General features: G+C 34.8%; 1 protein-coding gene across 5 annotated transcripts in view; it reads left to right on the top strand.

The window, feature by feature from the left end:
• RGS12 (regulator of G protein signaling 12) overlaps nucleotides 1-18,594 on the top strand; it is a 90,575-nt gene that overhangs the window by 52,238 nt on the left and 19,743 nt on the right. For 4 of the 5 annotated variants that reach the window (XM_083834763.1, XM_083834761.1, XM_083834762.1 and 1 more), the window contains exons 5-16: nucleotides 53-222; nucleotides 3,439-3,531; nucleotides 4,746-4,889; nucleotides 7,658-7,837; nucleotides 9,075-9,228; nucleotides 10,463-10,539; nucleotides 11,302-11,502; nucleotides 12,734-12,807; nucleotides 14,710-14,836; nucleotides 15,783-15,879; nucleotides 17,269-17,348; nucleotides 17,863-18,016. In XM_083834763.1, coding sequence (XP_083690889.1) covers nucleotides 53-222; nucleotides 3,439-3,531; nucleotides 4,746-4,889; nucleotides 7,658-7,837; nucleotides 9,075-9,228; nucleotides 10,463-10,539; nucleotides 11,302-11,502; nucleotides 12,734-12,807; nucleotides 14,710-14,836; nucleotides 15,783-15,879; nucleotides 17,269-17,348; nucleotides 17,863-18,016 — 1,551 coding nt within the window. The remainder of the gene's footprint in view (nucleotides 1-52; nucleotides 223-3,438; nucleotides 3,532-4,745; nucleotides 4,890-7,657; nucleotides 7,838-9,074; nucleotides 9,229-10,462; nucleotides 10,540-11,301; nucleotides 11,503-12,733; nucleotides 12,808-14,709; nucleotides 14,837-15,782; nucleotides 15,880-17,268; nucleotides 17,349-17,862; nucleotides 18,017-18,594) is intronic. The other variant, XM_083834765.1, reaches the window with a different exon arrangement.

Raw genomic sequence — 18,594 nt, 5'->3', positions numbered from 1 at the left:
CAGAGGAAAGAGTAAAAGTGAATAATATTTTATTAACTTTTTTTTTTAACAGAGCTGAATAGTACTGATTTGAAAGATTGCATCAGTGAGAACAGCCTCAGTAGCAATGCTAGTCTTCCCAGTGTACAGAGCTGTCGTCGACTTCGAGACAGAAGAGTTGCAAGCTGGGCAGTTTCATTCGAGCGTCTTCTTCAGGATCCTCTTGGTGTTAAATATTTTTCGGTAAGGTTTGAGAAATAGTAAGAGGCCTTTCAAACTACCTGATATCGCTGCTGTAATTTTTTTTTCCTTTTGTGATGCTATCCTTACATAGGACAAGAGATAGGAGTTCATTGTTGCACAGTGGTTATCTCAACATCTTTTAAGTTTAAACTGGTTCACAGCTTAATACGAGTTCATAGGAATACGTATTTTCATGAATTATCCTCCATTTTGTCTGAGATTCAGATAAAATGGAGGGTACGTTTTTCTTTGTACCGGAATTTTTAGTAAGATTCCACATTTTGTATAACATTTCAATTTTTTTATATTTTGTATCTGTTGCCTTTTTACAAGAAAAAGGCAAAGTTTCAGTAGTTCTCTAAGAGTTAATGATTTACTCTCATATTTGCCTGCTGAAATGTTTGGAAGTTTTACTTAAATGTTGGAAACCATGCAGAAGATTTTTTTGACGATACAGTGGCTTATCTTCCTGCAAAACCTTTTTTAGAAATATTTTTTGAAGTAGTTAGGTAGCTTAGAGCAGTGGTTAAAGCTGCCGTTTTCAGGAGCAGAGTTGAGTATTTGCAAAGCATAAATTAAACTTCTTCATGGGACATTTATGAAGTCATAAATAGTATCATCTTTATTTTACATATAAGGAAATCGAGGTGTATATGGTTTTGCATTGTTGCTCAGAAAGTGTTGTCGATTCTGTACATGTTGTACAAGGACTTTTTGTGCTGCCCAAATAATTCTCTCAAACAGAACATAAAGAAACTTATGGTATAAGAGATGTAGATTTCTGGAATCTGCAGTAACTCCTTTACTTGATATGAAAGTACATTAAAATGATTAATAGTCAGACTTACAGCTTAAATGGTGAGGGAACATGAAAAACAGATTAACAGTGAATGCCTGTTTGAGGAAACAGAACACGTAAAAGCAAAATGATACACCCTAGATATTAAGTTCCCTGTCTTTCCATTTTTCTTAGCAGAGTATTTTAAGAGCCATAAGCATTTTTATTTAGATATTGAGATTCTCCTCATAATGAAAGAAAAATTACAATTTTGATTGAATGTTAGAGTCCGCCTAAAAAGGATATAGTTCTACTGAAAGTTTAGTTGTCCTTTCTCATTACTTTTAAACCACCATTAGGCTTACTTATGTATACATAAGAAATTGCTGCAGTCTTTTTCAGTACTATGAATGTTCAAACTTTTATTAAGAAGTTTGAAAGTAACTAGTGTTTATTGAATTTTCAGAGTAAATGTTAAAATTGCACTTCAGTTCAGCAAAAGGTGATCTCAGATATTAAATTCAGGAAGTTTCACTTTTATCGCATTCTAATTAAAAATTATTTTTATCAACTTTACAAAAATACATGTGTTAAATACTCAATTTAAAGAAAGGGAGTGCTGAAATTTGTTGTGCACCACCATTTTCTTGAGGCCCAGGAGAGATCCAGGGCCATTGTTCAACTTTACCTGCTACCTGGATACTGTAATGCCACGAAATCTGGCGTAAAGTAGAATCATGGTAGCTGAATGAAATGCCTTTGCAAGTGACAGGTTAACATTCCTTCAAAGGGAAATTCTAAAAGCCCATGGACTCAGAAGGAAATCACTTATAACTAGCCAGATGGCGCAGATATCCACCAGGGTTCAAGAACCTCGGAGCACCAGCATGTAATTTACGATTGCATAGTAGCATCTGGGTCCATTTGCGATTCAGAATACAGAGGCTTTCCTGAGGACAGCTTTGTGACACAGCAGAAATTACTCTTGAAGAAGAGATTTTGCATGTTTTGCAAATACTCACATTTTGCATAATAGTCTGTTGATGAGAGCAGTCATCCAGGAAGTGAGAGACCTGATTGCAGTTCCCTCCTCAAGTGGTTCAAACCAACATCTCCAGCCTCCCAGCCATATTTTGACAACTACTAGGCTATGTAATGTTTCAAGTGGGGCTCCATTCAGTCCTCCTAATTGTTGTGCAGCCAGCTGTGCCAAAATCATGTGGCCAAAAAGAAGGCAAACAGGAGATTTCTGGAGATGTGAAGGCGCTGAGCGGGGAAATAGGGAGTTGGGTTCCAGTTCCTGCTCACTAGTTTGATTCTCTTCTATTCTGTAATTACATGTAAAACAAACCAGTGTCCCCTGACTACTCTCTGGACTTTTTGTACTTATTTTTTTAATTTTCAGGTTAGGCATCTAAAAAACTTTTAGTTTAAATGGAGAGGCTGCTAGTGCATTTAGGCTCTGTGTGTTGTAGTCTGTCTCAACCGTTTTTTTACAGTTGGACTTTCTGAACTCTGTGCAAATCCTAAAAGGACCAATAAGGTTTAGTTTTAAGTATTTCTGTGAAGATTCCTCTGAGACTGCCCTGAATGTTAAGGAAACTTGAGTGATAGCAGTGTGATGTTTGAGTGAAGGTTGTGGCTTGTGTGATAACCTAAATTCTTTTCACTTAAACACAGATAGGTAAAGCTCTAAAGCATAAACAAGCATTGTTCCAACTAAATGAGTCACTGGAGAGTTTTTAGAGGCCCAAGTTTATTTTTTAGAGTGATTTTTTTTTTTTAATAATGGGTAAAATGCTTTCAAGAAATATGCTGAGACAAAATTGAATTATACAGATTTGAATCAAGAACACTATGTCTTTGTACAATTTTCAAACTGAATGGGATCTTGGTCCTTATTTGGACCTTTGGATGCTGTAATATAAACATGATTATTGTGTGTTTTAGTGAGAGATTTTATTTTCCTCTAAGAATGTCTTTTCCAAGGAGAATCCATCTGAACACAAAAGCAGGCAGTGATGAAATATTCTTGTAGTGGGCATGTGATGCAGGAAATTGCTGTAATGAATACACAGTTGGTTATGCACACTGCTTGATAAACATTTATTCTATTCTATTATTAGTACTGCAATTAAAGGCAGCTAGTTTACGGTGTAATTTTTTAATGTACTTATACATTATTTAAATTTTTATTAAGTTTATTCACTAGTATATATACTACTTACCGTGAAATTTTATTTTTGTTTGTGAAAATGATATGATTGCAACTCGATGCATTATTTTCAATTGTATACATTTAAAAGAAATGAGAGAGGAAAAGCACTAGGCATATATTGGACTTGCATTACAACTGGACTGAATTATTATCACTGCAAAACTGCAAGTAACTTGTTTTCTTTATGATGCACTTAATTATTTGCTTATTTTCACCCTAGGAATTTCTGCGGAAGGAATTTAGTGAAGAAAATATTTTATTCTGGCAGGCCTGTGAATATTTTAACCATGTACCTGCACATGATAAAAAAGAGGTAAGTCAATATTGTGTTTCAATATGTGGTGTTGCTTGCTACAAATTGTTACTTCTTCAAGATTATTGAAATTATTAGAACTATGCTTGGTCTACTGTGATTTCACTACACTAGGGTTAGAGCCTCAGTCTAATTTTCTCAGTCTCCTGAGAGTACTGTCCCAGGTTGAAGTTGCTGAAAATATTTAGGATTCAGTGAAGTGCAGAGATAGTTCTGTAAAAATGAGCTAAGCAATTTTGGATGTTGAAAAACGTCTAGCCCAGTGTAAGAGAGTGCAGAGCAAATTAATTTAACATGTCAAGGAGAGGTGAAAGTTAGCCTCTGTTGTGCTCTTTCAGCTAAACTGCCTCTACTTGCTAAGATAATTTGTTTATAACGTGTTTGTAACTAACATGTGGATATGTATAGACACTAATATATCTGCTGCAGCAAAGGTATTAATGTTTTTTCACAGATTATGAGAATCTGTATGTCATTCTTTTAATACAGTCTGACATTGGTCAGGCAATCTTAGTTACATGAATTTTGTGCAGGTTTGCAACAACTGCTGTCAACATCACAACTGCATCTAGTCAGGTTTACACTATGGAAATGGATTCAGCTTCCTAGTACCTCTTTGCTCCTTTATGGACCGTCATTTTTTTCCCCACTTTCTTCTGTCTTAGAACAATGTATTTTCTGAACACTCAGGGCTCTGAGCTCAGTTTGGTGTGCTTTTTTCATTCCTTCTATAATGTAGGTGTTTCAAAGTAAAAAAGATAAAAATAGCACATGAATATTTTCTAACAGTAAATATTCAAATATATGTTTACATTTTTCTAACTTCTAGAAATTGAAGCTTAGAGAATTAATGTAAATAGTAACCATTATCTGAAAGGTTTAAAATATAAAATACCTGTTCTCCTTCTCAAGATAGCATTTGGTGTGGTTCGCCTTTATTAATTTCATAGTTTAATTATTTTAAGTTTTATTTTGATGGTATCTTTTACCACTTAGGAAATATCTGATGAGTATTTACAATTTTAAAGGAAAAAAAAAAGTGATTCTTTCCTAAAGCTAACAAAAGTCATTAAATGAAAAAAGGTTATATATATTTAGGAAATTGGAATGGCTCTATGTTTTTGGATGAAATACATCGGTATGAAAAATAGCTGTGTAAAGATGCATTTGCAGAGTTGCATATAAATTAATAGGATAGCATTGGTTTTCTACAGCTTTCTTACAGAGCTCGGGAGATCTTCACTAAGTTTTTGTGTAGCAAAGCTACAACTCCAGTTAATATTGATAGCCAGGCACAGCTGGCAGATGATATTCTCAATTCCCCACATCCAGATATGTTCAAGGAACAGCAACTTCAGGTAACTATCGAAAACATAACATTGTTGTACATTTGTCTGTTATCTTTTCCTTTGAAGTGCTTTGAAATGTATAAAAGTATTTTTACATGCTGTGTACTTTACTACCTATACAAACACAGAGAAGTCAAGATCATAGAGATTCTGTTAGTGGTACAGAAAAAGGCTACATAAAGGACTGGTACTTGATTGTTCTTCTGTACATTTGAGGATGTATGGAAAACTGCCATTAACTAAATCATCTGAAAAATATCATTGAAATGAAGATTTAGTGCAAGTAAATAGTACCATGTGATGAAATACCATTGCATATGGTGTTTGCATATGGTTGCTTGTTCTTTCCTTTAATGGACAACTCTGTACACAAATAGTATCTAATTTTGGTAAAAGTGGCTTGTAAAATATGCCTGTTCTATTGAAGGATATGCTTTAACAGAACTGTCAAACAAGGAGCTTATTGAAACTGTTGGTGTCTGAAGACCTCTGAAGCAGATGCATTTTAAGTAATTTTGATGTTCCTAACAGAACAGTTCTGTAACAACAGGATATATTTTACATTTTCTGTAGAATTTAAGTTTCTCCTTTTTTTTTGTCCAAGTAAACTCTTCTGTAACTCCCACCTTAATAATTTAGTAGTAGAAATAATTTTGAGATCATATTTTTTAGGAACCAAGGATATAGATTTAATTGCATAAATGAAGCAAGTCACAATCGTATTCTAAGTGCAGCCTCAGATTGCATGCTTTTGGGTGTAAGAGCAGATGGGTGTAGTAACTTTCTCCATCTGCAAATATGGGGAGACAAGGGTAGTCCTGACTGCTGGTCTGGCAGCTTCTAGCATACAGTGAATCATACAACTGCCCCATGTGCAGCTCCCAAAGTGCATTTTCATGCACTCCTAATCTTGGCTTTCCATGTCTGGATTCTTCTTCACCTTCTTGTTTGGTGGAGCAGATGGTGTTCTCATTAGTATGGTGGCTGTGCTGATGCAGGTTTTCTTCCTCCTATGAAGATGTAATGACAGTTACTTCTGCTAGCCGAGTTACTAATGTTGTGTTGTCTGGCTGAGGCAAGTGCTGGGTAAGGAACTGCCTTGAAGGCCCTGTGTATCTTGGTTTCACTAAGTTAGAAAACAGTGGGTCAGCTTTGTGGTCCTGGTGGGTGGTGTGACCTTGGGAACAGAGAACTGCAGGTGAGTTTGGTTTGTGCAACACATGCACAGACTTTCCAAGTTCAGCTCACGGTAACTACACCACGTTAACAGTGAGAAGGATTGTATTTTTCACAGGGTGAGAGATTCTCCATTGTCAGCAGTTTTTCTAATGGGAAGGGTCACTGACACTGAATTCTCTCTGACACCTAATTGAGGGCTCACTAGACTTTGTGCTAGGCTGTTTCAGCGCACTGAACTGGTAAAATTAACCCTACAAAAGTAAGTATTTTTTAGATAGGAAAACCATTTATTGGAAGATAGAACAGAACCAACAGGCAACACCTGTGAGGGAATGGAATTATGGCTGGAGGTGAGAATGTGGATGTCAGCATTGTTAGGATTAGGTTTTCATGACACTTCAGCATCAAGTTCTCTCTGCATTATCTTGCTGTTTGCCAGAAAACCTTTGGGCTAGTGCTTGTTGAGATTGTCTCTCAGTTTGAAGAATGCTTTCTGTCTGCAGTTGGGCCCCTGTGGCTTTGTGATGGGCTGCTCCATAGACTCCTGTCAGTGCTGTAGCCAGTTGGGTGGTGTGTACCATTCTTCTGTTGTAGGGAGTTAGTCATGTCCAAAGAGGAGGAGGCATTTGTACCGTTTTTTTCAGATCATGTGCAGTTAGCTTAGTCATGAGAGAAGACAGAAAGTTAAAAGTATGAATTCACTTAAAACTATAGGTTTGCAAAAATGGAACAATATATCTGATGTTCCTTTTAGCGGCTAAGAAAGAACTTTTCTTCCTTCACTTGCATAAATTTAGCTTTGGCTAAATTAGCCTTGAACATTTGCTCCAGGTGTGGTATAGAGTTGCTTTCTTCTTCTTACGTTGTTCTTCTTCCTTCTTATGTTGTTAAAAATGTTTGTTGGTCTCACTCAGAGGAGCAATCTTATATAATATGTTCTTTTTCAAGGTCTCGATGTACATTACTTTGATCATTGGATCCTCCAAAACCAACGATCCTTTGTTTCTTATTATTGGGTATATGAATGCTATTATAGCGCTGTATAGGGCTCTTTACTCCTCCCTGTGTCAGTAGTTAACCTTGTATATCTTGTACCATTACATATTGTTGCATACTGTGATTATATCATGTTCTTGAGTTTTAGACCATAAACATTCTTCTTGTTTACAGATACCTTAAAAACACTTGTATAATTTAACAGATCCTAAGTAATATACAGTACTGATGCAATAATTTCTTAAAAATATTCCAAATGGCTAGTTTGCTATGTGCTTCGCATAGAATGTGCAGACAAATAATACAGTAAAGGATGGATATGAGGGTGGTGTTGTCAAGACTGTGCATCTCAACTTCTTATGAACTTTGGACTATATGGAAATCATAACATTTCTCTGAACCTGTGCTAAAGAAAGAGATTAAATTCTGTTTCCTTCTAAATTGGTATAATATATTTAACCAGATCTAAACAAAATCATGCCTACTGCTGTTTACTGGTTCGTGTACTAAATTTTGTGGAAATTGGCTGTTGTGAAATAGCTTTTTTTTTTAACGTGTTATTTAAGCTTGTGCAACCGTTATCTTTTGCATTTTAATTTCAGATTTTTAACTTGATGAAGTTTGATAGCTATACTCGCTTTCTCAAATCCCCCCTTTACCAAGAATGCATCCTAGCTGAAGTAGAAGGTCGTACTCTTCCAGATCCACAGCGTGTTCCCAGCAGTCCTACTTCTAAACACAGTATCAGTTCAGAGAAGTCCAATATCTCAACACCGAAAAAGGTTACTTTTGATTTCATTATTGTTATCTGAAAACTATGGTCTTAAATACCATTTTCCAAGTTCTTTAGAAGTGCAAAGATAATATATGAAAAACAATTAGAATGTTTGTCTAGTGATGCTGGCAAATACTAAAATTACAAAATATTTATGTTCTCAGGAAAACACTTATATTGTTTTAATCCACACCTTTGAATCAGATTTTTAGCTGTAGTCTTCCTGAGTATAATTTTAAATCTATATTGTAATTTAAATATGTGTAAAAATAAAAACTGGGGATTATTTTCATGCATCAGTTCAGAATTTTATTTTGATTGAATATTGGGTTTGAGATGTGGTATTTTAACCTTTGCTGAGAGCTGAGATTTTATCAGAAATTATTTGAGAAATCTTGACCCAATCTAACTCAGTTTTGAAGAGGATACTCTTTAAATGTCTTATGCCATACTAAACTAAGATCATTCTGTGTAAAGCAGGTACAGTTCCTTAAAAAATAGACCTGTAGTCTTACTGATCTCCTAACATTATTGAAAGTTTATTCTTCATCTGGATAATACCACCATGGTATTACATAACTGCATGGGTAAATTATAACTTTGCATTTGTCATGTCAATCACTATGCATTAGCCCATCTGCTTTCATGTATTTTTATGACTAGGAACCTTTAAAAGTAGCATTTTAAAGAATAGTCTAATAATCTAACAAGAATAGCGTGTTAAAAGCAAGTTTAGTTTATTAGCATGCATTCCTAAAGTTTGTATTCTTCAGCATTAATAAATACTTGTATTTATTTATAAGTGTGAAACAGTACATTGCCATTGTCTTAAATGCAGTTCACGTTCACGCCCAGCCTAGAAGAAATATCTGAAATATCTAAATGGAAATTCTGTGTTGTAAAATTAAGGCTAAAGGCTTTTCCACAGTAACTGGTAAGCTGTGAAGAGCTCTTTCATGTTTACAGGAGCTCTACGTGACTTGTTTTCAGCTACTGTATTATAGTCCCTACCTAGTAGAACATTTTCATCACATATTTCTTTTGGTTTCCACAGTTGTCTTTTTTTTTTCTTTTTTTTTTTTTTCTGCTGGGAGGGGTGCTGGCTATATAGTTATTGATAGGGTAAAGATGACAACTAACCTGACCATCACACTCATTTAGGAAGAAGTGTGTGAGGTTTGCTTTATAGGTAATATGCTTACAAGCGTGTTCCAACCAATGATTTAATTGTGTTTTGGTGATAGTTAAGTGGTAAATCAAAGTCAGGAAGATCCTTAAATGAAGAGTCAGGAGAGGAGGACACTGAGAAGAAAAAAAGGGGGACGTTTTTCTCATGGTCAAGAAGTAAGAGTTTGGGAAAATCACAGAAGAGAAAGGAAAATGGTGATTATCAACATGGTGAGTGTTCACATTCCACATTGTTGCCCACTTGTTTCATCAGTAGATATGACTAATCACATCATATTGAGTTTGCTTCTAAGTACATCTCTAGGTGTGACAGAGGGAAAAGAAATTGTCAGATCAGAAGGCCATAGTGTCACTGGGAGCTGTATTGAAACAGGTGTGAAAATAGAAGTATGAAAATGTTTAAACTTGATTGTATTGACTTCCAAGAGACTTTTTTTCCTGCTTTACAGTATCCTCTGTGTTTCTTTGTGCTGGCAATTGCTTTTTAAAGCAGAACACTGCTATATTTATAGTAAGATAATTTCAGCCCTTTACAGAGAAGTTCAGGAGCTGTACATGCAAATAGTTTTGTAGCTACAGCTATTTAAAAAGCCCTCCATCGACATGGTCCTACCAGTCTGTCTTTTATTAATACCACACAGGTACATTCACTTTTGAACACACTCACTACTTCTGTTTCCTATTATTCAGGAAAGGACTTTTCCCGCTTAGTCCTTTCCTGATTAAAATGAAGGAAGAAGAGTCAGAGTTGCGAAAGCCCTTGTAATCTGCTGCTTTGTTGCTTAACTGTTTTCAAGAGTTTAAGGAAGACTTTCACTAAGAATGCACCAGTACATGGTCTCTAGAGGAAGAGATGAAAGTGTTGGATTAACTCATTCTATTGAGTTAAAATAATAGAGAAATTTCATCAAAGCACCAAATTTAGACTGTGTGATTATTGTGTTTTCTTCTTGTCTATTTTCTAGTAAAGCCACACTCCCATAAGATACCTTTGATCAAATTAATAGTTTGTGTTCTTATATATGCGAGTATAAGAGACATTTACTAGGATTATAGACCTAAGCTTTTGAAAGTGACTAGTGATTGTATAAAATCTCAGTTTTCTCACACCATACTTGCTCTTAAAGAAAATGTTTATCTCCCCTTACAATATCTGAAGAGGTAAACTAATTTTTAAATTTAAAAAAATACTTCAGGATTTTATATATATAAAAATATCATAAAAACAAATTGGATTGTTCAAGAGTTGCATAACTTGACCAAATATTGTTTCAATTTTCTGTGCTTCAGTGCACAGGATGAATATTTGGAGTTTTCCTTTAATGAAAAAATGATTTCTCTAACCGGAGGAGCTAATGTTTTGCAATAACTTTCTGTATTATAAGAAATTATTAAAAAAAAAAACACAAACATATTACTGATCATTTATTCTTTCCATAAACAGATTCTATTCAGTCCAATGGGTTATCATACAGGCGGGAATCACAAGGCTCCATGTCATCAACTGCTAGTCTTGACTTGGTAATGGTTTGCTCTTAATAATGAAGTGGGGAAGCAGTGAAAACAGTGAATTATTATTTTTTTAAGAAGTCTGAAGTAATTTGTTTGAAGTAATGCTATTGGAAAGCATCTTTAAGTGACACATTTAGAGGACAAGATGTAGTATTAAGCAATTTTAGAATGCTAGAATTGTAATAGAGATTGTGTTCATAAAATGTGTCTAATTTTGTCCTTTTATCAGAAAGATATCCTTTGTATGTATCCTGTTTTCTGTCTGTCTGAACTTCAGACACCAGTAAACTTCTAGAAGAAAAGTTTACCTTTCAAGGGGAGCTACTGTAGCTCTTTATAAACAGTTTTTTCCATCTACCAGACATTTGAGATCTTTTTCTGAAGAGCTACCCATTAAAGCTTTCCCTTTGCTTGACCCATATTCGTGTTAGGCTGATTTCTGTGGTACCAGAATTCCTCCCTGTTTCTTTTAAAGTTGTGAATTGTTCTTCTTGTCATCATGACTTAATTTTGCTCCTAAAATTAGAGAGAAGAGAGGTAGGGAATTACAAACCTCATGATTTTGTGCTCGTATGTGGGGAAATAATCCATGAAGATGCTGTGATTTCTAACCATCGTGTTCTGTGTTCACAGTCTGAAATTAATCAAATGCAAAATTAATAATAGAACATAATTTATTTTACTATTTTGAATTTATTTTACCTACATTGAAATGAAAGAATGTGGTATTTTCCCATTGGGCATTGACTTTTCTTTCTTTTTCTTGTCAAGTCTGAAACCTCTAGATTACCTGCATTTGTACCAGATAAAGAGAAATCCCCCAAATACTGCTGTGTAAACCTTCCAGATGGTTCTTCCAGCAAAATGGCTGTTAAATCTGGATTCTCTATCAAAGAGGTGCTATCTGGGCTCTGTGAGAAACATGGCATTAACATAGCTGCAGTGGACCTTTTTTTAGTTGGAGGCGATAAGGTAGTGCATATTCTTGTGCTTTCTTTTTCCTTTTCCTTCCTTCCTTTTTTTTTTTTTTTAGAGTTTTCATAGTCATTTTACTAATAAGAAATTCTGTTCCCAATAGTAACATATATCTCCTGGTTCTACCGATAGCTCTACATTGGCAATTCTAGTTAGTTAAAGAACAATTTTAGTGAAACTAGAATCCAAGTTTATGGCAAGAATTTAGAACATGAAGAAATGGCCTCCAGTTGAGCCAGGGGAGGTTTAGGTTGGTTATTAGGAAAAATTTCTTCACTGAAACGGTTGTGAAACAGTGGAAGTGGGAACCACTCCAGAGAAGTGGTTTAGTCACCATCTCTGGAGGTATTTAAAAGCCATTTAGATGTGGTGTTTCGGGACATGGTCTAGTGGTAGGCTTGGCAACGTAGGTTAATGGTTGGACTTGATGATCTTTAAGGTCTTTTCCAACCTAAATGATTCTACAGTTCTGTGATTCTAATTTCCTTACAATAATAGGTTAATTTAGGTATCTGGTCCATTTAGTTTGTCCTGGGGAAAAGGGTTAGGGTGTAGAAGTATCCACATAGAAAACATATGTGATTGTAGATGGTTCTTCATTACAATAAACAAAAAAACATAGTGACATTCAGTTGTTCAAAGCTGAAACAAGATAAATTCATAATAGAATTAAGGTACATATTTTAATATTGAGGAAAATTTCCAAGGCAGCAGCTTACCTTGGTGGGGGATGATAGCACTTCAACAGATGTGTCTGCAGTTCAAAGAGCAGCTGTGGATGTGAAATATTTAATATTTTTGAATTTGTCATTATGATCAATCTAGGTGATTACGATAGCAAATATTAATGCATGTACATAGTTATGTGCCTGTTCTTTTTAAATCTTTCAATGACTGCTAATTTTCCATGTTTTTTTCATGTGTCATTCATTCTATGGAATAGTTTAAGCTGGAGGATCTAAGATTGTTTTAAAACACCAATTTCCTGAATACGTGATTACTGCAGTAGAAGTTGAAGTTTGGTCATTGTCTTGCAACTAGACAAAGAAAGATAGACCTCAATCTATTTGCTTATTGTAAATTAATATCCATTAGAATGTATACAACCTATACTAGTAATTTTCTGAGTTATCTGAACAGCGCTTTTTTTTAATCTCATAGCTGTTCTTTATTACATATTTTAAAATTCGTTTATTCTCTCTCTTTTTGCTCCTGATGTGCTCTTTAGCCGCTTGTATTGCACCAAGACAGTAGCATCCTGGAGTCTCGGGACCTACGTTTAGAAAAACGCACTTTATTTCGGTAAGAGTCAAAAATGCTATCTTTTTCTGGCATTTTCCATCCCAACTTTTTGTAAGTGCACTAAAGTAAATTGTTAGTTGCCTATGCAGTGAAACAGCAGTTAATGCCTAAAAGAATTGTTTTGAGTCTGAATTAAAAAAATAATAATCTAGTTAGCCACGCAAGGCAATATTTTGGATTATAATCCAGAATCCATTGTACAGACACACTAGAAGAAATAGGCAGTAGTATCAAGCAAATAGTCTAATCTGAATAAGGAAGGTGACCCAGCATTTGTGACTGAAAATGACTGATAGCCATGTCTTGCAGTTTACTCTCAGTGTGTTGTGGTTTAACCCGGCCAGCAGCTAACCGCCACACAGCCGTTTGCTCACCCTCCCCCCCGTGGGATGGGGGAGAGAATCAGAAGAAAAGTAAAAGCTTGTGGGTTGAGATAAAGACAGTTTATTAGGATAGAAAAGAAAGAAAATAATAATAATTATAATAGTAATAATAATAAAGTGTGCAAAACAAGTGATGCACAATGCAGTTGCTCACCACCTGATGGACTGATGCCCATCCCATCCCTGAGCAGTGTTGTTCACCCCCCTCAGTCCAGCCACCCCATATTAATTGCTCAGCATGATGCCATATGGTGTGGCATATCCATTTGGCCAGCTTGGATCAGCTGTCCCAGCTCTGTCCCTTCTCAGCTCCTCGTGCACCCTCCGCCTCTTCTCTGGCGAGGTGGTGTAAGAAGCTGAAAAATTCTTGGCTTAGTCTAAGCACTGCTCTGCAACAACTAAAACGTCAGTGTGTTATCAACATTATTCTCATCCTAAATCCAAAACACAGCACCATACCAGCTACTAGGAGGAAAACTAACTCTATCCTGGCTGAAACCAGGATGAAGTGTAATTCATTTTTACTTCAGGTTGCAATAAAACTTACACAGGAGAGATGTCTTTAGCATGGGCATTCTCTGAGTGCACACGTGTGCCTGTTAGGTGGTCTGCCTGTGTTTAAACTGATCTCCCTTAGATTTAGAACTATCTAAATGCTTCCTCTTCAGGTGACAGTGAGATAGGGTGCCTCTAAAAGGTAACTCAGATCAGGGCAACCAGTGCAAGGATCAATAGGAGAAATATGGAGCTACAGGAATGTTTTGAACTGACTAGAGCAGCAACTGGTGAATTTCAAACACTGAAAAATGAAGTTTTCTTGATTGTTGTCATAGATTCAAGTGGAATTTAAATGCCAGTATTCCAGGTTAGGGACAATTATATATTTTTATGATCTCAGTCTTAACTGCTCAAGCTGAAGCAATTTTGAACAAGCATACAGGACAGATCTTTTGCATATGGGTTCCTCTTACAGCAAGTTTTTATGATATGGTGTCATTCAACCAGAAATTAACATCTTCTAGAATTCCACTGTATTTGTTCCCACATTTAAAAAAAAAAAAAAAAAAAAAAAAAGCTGGTCCATGTCCATCTCAAAGTAGTTGAATAGTAGTACATCGTGAGTCTCTATTGTGACAATGAGAAGAAATGTATTTCTTGCATCCAAGGCTGCTACAACACAGGTATTGAGTAATTTTGGAAGCGCTATCGGACCAGAATGGTCAGATCAATCACAGTGGGAAAAAGAAAAGTTCCATATAATGCATTTAATTGGTCTGAGGATCACTGTGCCATCACAATGCCTTCACTCAGCTCTGGCACGTGAAATAGTGGACATTTTATTTGTATTAAATAAGCTTTATCCCTTCAGGTAAGGACAGATTTGTGCTAGTGAAGTTTCACTATATGCAGGGTCACTGTTTTTAAACCAGTGTAACTGTGCTGTAAGTTGGAATTTATATGTATTTTTTATGTTTTATTAGAATAGTTCATACTTACTGTGACAACCGGTATGTTTCAGGCTGGATCTTGTTCCAATCAATCGATCAGTTGGTTTGAAGGCTAAACCCACCAAACCAGTAACAGAGGTCTTAAGGCCTGTGGTTGCAAAATATGGATTAAATCTTAATGATCTTGTGGCAAGACTAGTAAGTATCTTTTGATGTAATTCAAGCTGTATTATTTTCTGTCTGGAGAAAAGTGTTTCTGAAATTTTTCCTATCCTTATAAGTAGGCATTAAAATCTGTATTTATAACCACGTGTTGAGATGAAAATGAATAGTAGTCATAAACATTGTGCTTAATAGTAACTACCTGAAAGCTTCAGTCTGTATGTTATATATTCTCAATCAGAATAAATCTAACATCTAAAATAATGGAGCCTGAACATAGCTTCTTCCAGAGCCTGACTCTTCCATTTGTAAGCTGGGGGAAAGTTGAGTGAGATTAGTTAAAGCTGTCATCCCGTTATCCTGGGAATCATGAAAGTTGCCTCAAATCCTTACAGAGAATATTTCTGTGGAAGCAGACTAACTGAACTTGTCCATGACTAAACACTCACCTAGCATTTCCTCTATTTTATTATGATGAAATGTCAAGGAATGGAAAGTTAAATTTGTAGCATTTCTAGAATGTATTGGCTGAGCCACACCATGGTTTCCAAATACCTGAAAAATACATTGCTATTTAAGATAATTTCATGTAATGGAATTACAAAATTAACAAAACATGCCCAATGTAGAATAGAAAATAATCTCAAACTGCCTCTGAGAAATGTGATTTTCTAAGCACATACAGTAATAGTCTTAGACTATTTGTGTGTGCTTGCAAATTGGATGACTTTTGTCTCCTTGAATCTTCTTCTCTCCAAATACCATTCCCCTCGTAAAAATGGGCTAAACTTATTGTAATCAAAGTAATTTAACACTAATGGAATAAACATTTTTAGGAAGGCAGAAGAAGGATTTATTGAGGCTATACTGAAACATAAAAATACTTTGCTCGTTTTTTTTTTTTTCTTTTTAAAGTCAGACTGTAAATTTGTTCTGAAAACAGCTTTTTTTCTATTATATACAAACTGTGATCCGACTTTAGAATGGTGAGCAGGAACCACTTGACCTTGGTGTCCCTATATCTAATCTGGATGGTCAGCGGGTTGTTTTAGATGAAAAAGAGCCAACAAAGAGTAGAGGTAAGGTGGTATGAAAGCTTTTATTTATGATGTAAAGTCAGTTTCATAAACCGTGACTGGTTAGTTTCTTCTGTTGATATGTCACATGTAGCATGTATTATTTTTAGAAAATTCACTCCTTTTTACTTAAAGATTGAAGTTTAAATTCGTCTGTTGATGTCACGTTCTTTACTGTTGTAAGAAATTTTACACAAGTAATATTTGAATACACAGTATTACTTGCACTCTTCGTACTACACACACATTTAAGGACATACAGTCTAGTGATAATAATGAGAAAAAAATGCAAAATAACTCCTGTAAATTTGGCAATTAATTAAAAAGAAGCACTCTGTATGCATAAAACAGATGCAGTTTGTGCAGCAGCTGTATATATTGTTATGATAACCCAATCTGTAACATAAGAAAGTAGCAGAGCTTACCTCTCCAGTTTAAAACTATAATTTCCAGAGATAATGCTAAAAATGATATGATTTGTGATTTCCATGCACAGAAGGTTCAGCTTCACTGGAAGATATTACAGATACACAACATATAGCTTTAACAATAAAGTTACATGTGGTTAAATTGAATTGATGTAGAGCAGAGATCTTCTTCAAGGAAGAACTAGGAGAACAAATTTGGAGGTATTTATTGAAGAGAAGCAGATTTGTCATTTTTCTAGGAAACAACATCAATTGTCATTTTGAAAAAAAAGATAATCTAAATACTCTCAAAGATAACTAGTTTAGGTATTATGAATACAATTGTAATCCAATGTGCTTCCAGTTATTATAAAAGCCTAAATCATAGAGGATCATTCCAGTACTAGGCTGATTCTGTGACATTTCCCAGTAAAAAAAGGATTATGATTATCTGCTTGAGACTCAGCCTTAGGTTTGTATATGTGTTGTATGTAGCCAAAGACAATCTGAAGGAGCTGTTTAGTTAATGTATGAATAGACAAGGAGGATATGGCAAAGTCTAGAAAACAATTGATGCATGAAACAGATTGGAGAAAATTCAACTTGACCTTTCAACGGTCTCTTCTGTTGGATTTTCTTTGCTTGTTTAAATTGAGTTTTCTAACTTTGAGAAATACAAACTGAACAGTACATTGAGATTTGATTTGATCTAAATTAACAGAAGAATAGGAGAACTTAAATGAAACTTCAGAATCTTTAAACTTTAAAAATATTGCTAGTGTTATAAAAAATTTAGAGGTGGAGGGAGGTTATGGTAGGTTTTGACTCAAAAGTGTCAGCATTATCAACTGTGATCACTCTATTTTCCAAGTACACCTTTGAAATTTTACATCAAAAAAATCTGTTTTGTGCATCATAGTCACTTAGATGTTACTTCTTTGGGAAATTATAAATTTGTAACTAAAGAAAGAATGTTTATGTTCAGTGTTTACAGATAAACAAAAAGGTGCATCAGTAAAACAGAGTGTAACTGTGACTACTTCAAGAAATCAAGTGTCTACTACTGTAAGTCTTTTGCAATGATTTTTGTCCCTTAGTTCATCTTTTGTTTTCTTCTGGAATTGTATACGTAAAGCTGCATTCAGCCATAATTTTGAATCAGCCAAATTATGTAACCAGATTGATTATAGCTGTAATTCATTCAGTATTTTTCCACTGTCAACAGCATATATGTGTGAGAATTTGTCTTTGTGAGGCTCCGTCAATGTATGTATGTATTTATTTATTTATTTATGCATCTAATTGGCTTGTCTATATTCAAAAATGATAAGTTATTTTGAAATTCATAGACCCTTTATGTAATGTGAATTCCTCAGAGTAAACAATATAATATTCTTTATACATTTTGGGGGAGTATTATGGCAAATGTTTTTGCAATAATCAATATTAAACTAAAACATTTGTTGTGGTGGTGTTGGAGAAACGTTTCAAAATAACTTTATTTATAACTTAGACTATATTATGTACACAATGATATAGTATAAATGTAAGTAGTACCTTAACTTTCCTTCTAATGCAGGGAGAGGGAAGAACTCTAGGAAAGTCTAATTCTATCAAAATGAAAGGCGAAAATGGAAAAAATGCTAGGGAAGTTCGACTGTCAAAAAGAGAAGACTCTATTGCAAAGATTGGGAAAAAAAAATGTCAGAAAATAAATTTGGATGAAGCAGAGGGTATGTGAACTTTATATAGTTTATGTAATAACATAAATAATCTTGGAAAAATTAGAATTGTATATCTGTGTAGGAAAAGGTATCATGTATTTAATAGTGTATTGTGAAAATCAGTCATGATCCTTGTATTTTTGTTTGATACTCTTTGAATTGTAAAGTTTTTGAAACTGAAAGTAAAATTTTAAGACTACGTAAAAGCCAGATACAATAATTTTGAAGTACCTAAAGATAGACATAGGTGTCTAATGGGATTTTCAAAAGTGAGAAGTGCCTAATTCCAAGTAAAATAAAAAGGAATTAGTTACTCAATTGCAGCTGAATATCCCATTTGATACCCCTTGCAACTTTACAAGCCAAGTAAAATTTCATCTTTCTGTCCACTTTTACATAAAATTTTGTAACTCAGTGAAAGGTGTTCTGCACAATTGTGCAGAACTAATTTACTCAGGTAACCAACTTACTCAGGTAAGAGTTTTTGAAAATGTTTTACTAAAGCCTATAATGGTCAAGGTAGTACAATCTGATGGTGAATGTGGAGATGTGATGGGCAAGAGTAAAAGCTAAGCTGACAATCAGTA

The sequence above is a fragment of the Anser anser genome (genome assembly GCF_964211835.1).
Source record: "Anser anser genome assembly, chromosome: 4".
In the NCBI taxonomy this organism is placed as follows: Eukaryota; Metazoa; Chordata; class Aves; order Anseriformes; family Anatidae; genus Anser; species Anser anser.
The sequence above is the reverse complement of the archived record's forward strand: the minus strand, read 5'-3'. Positions and strand labels throughout refer to the sequence as shown.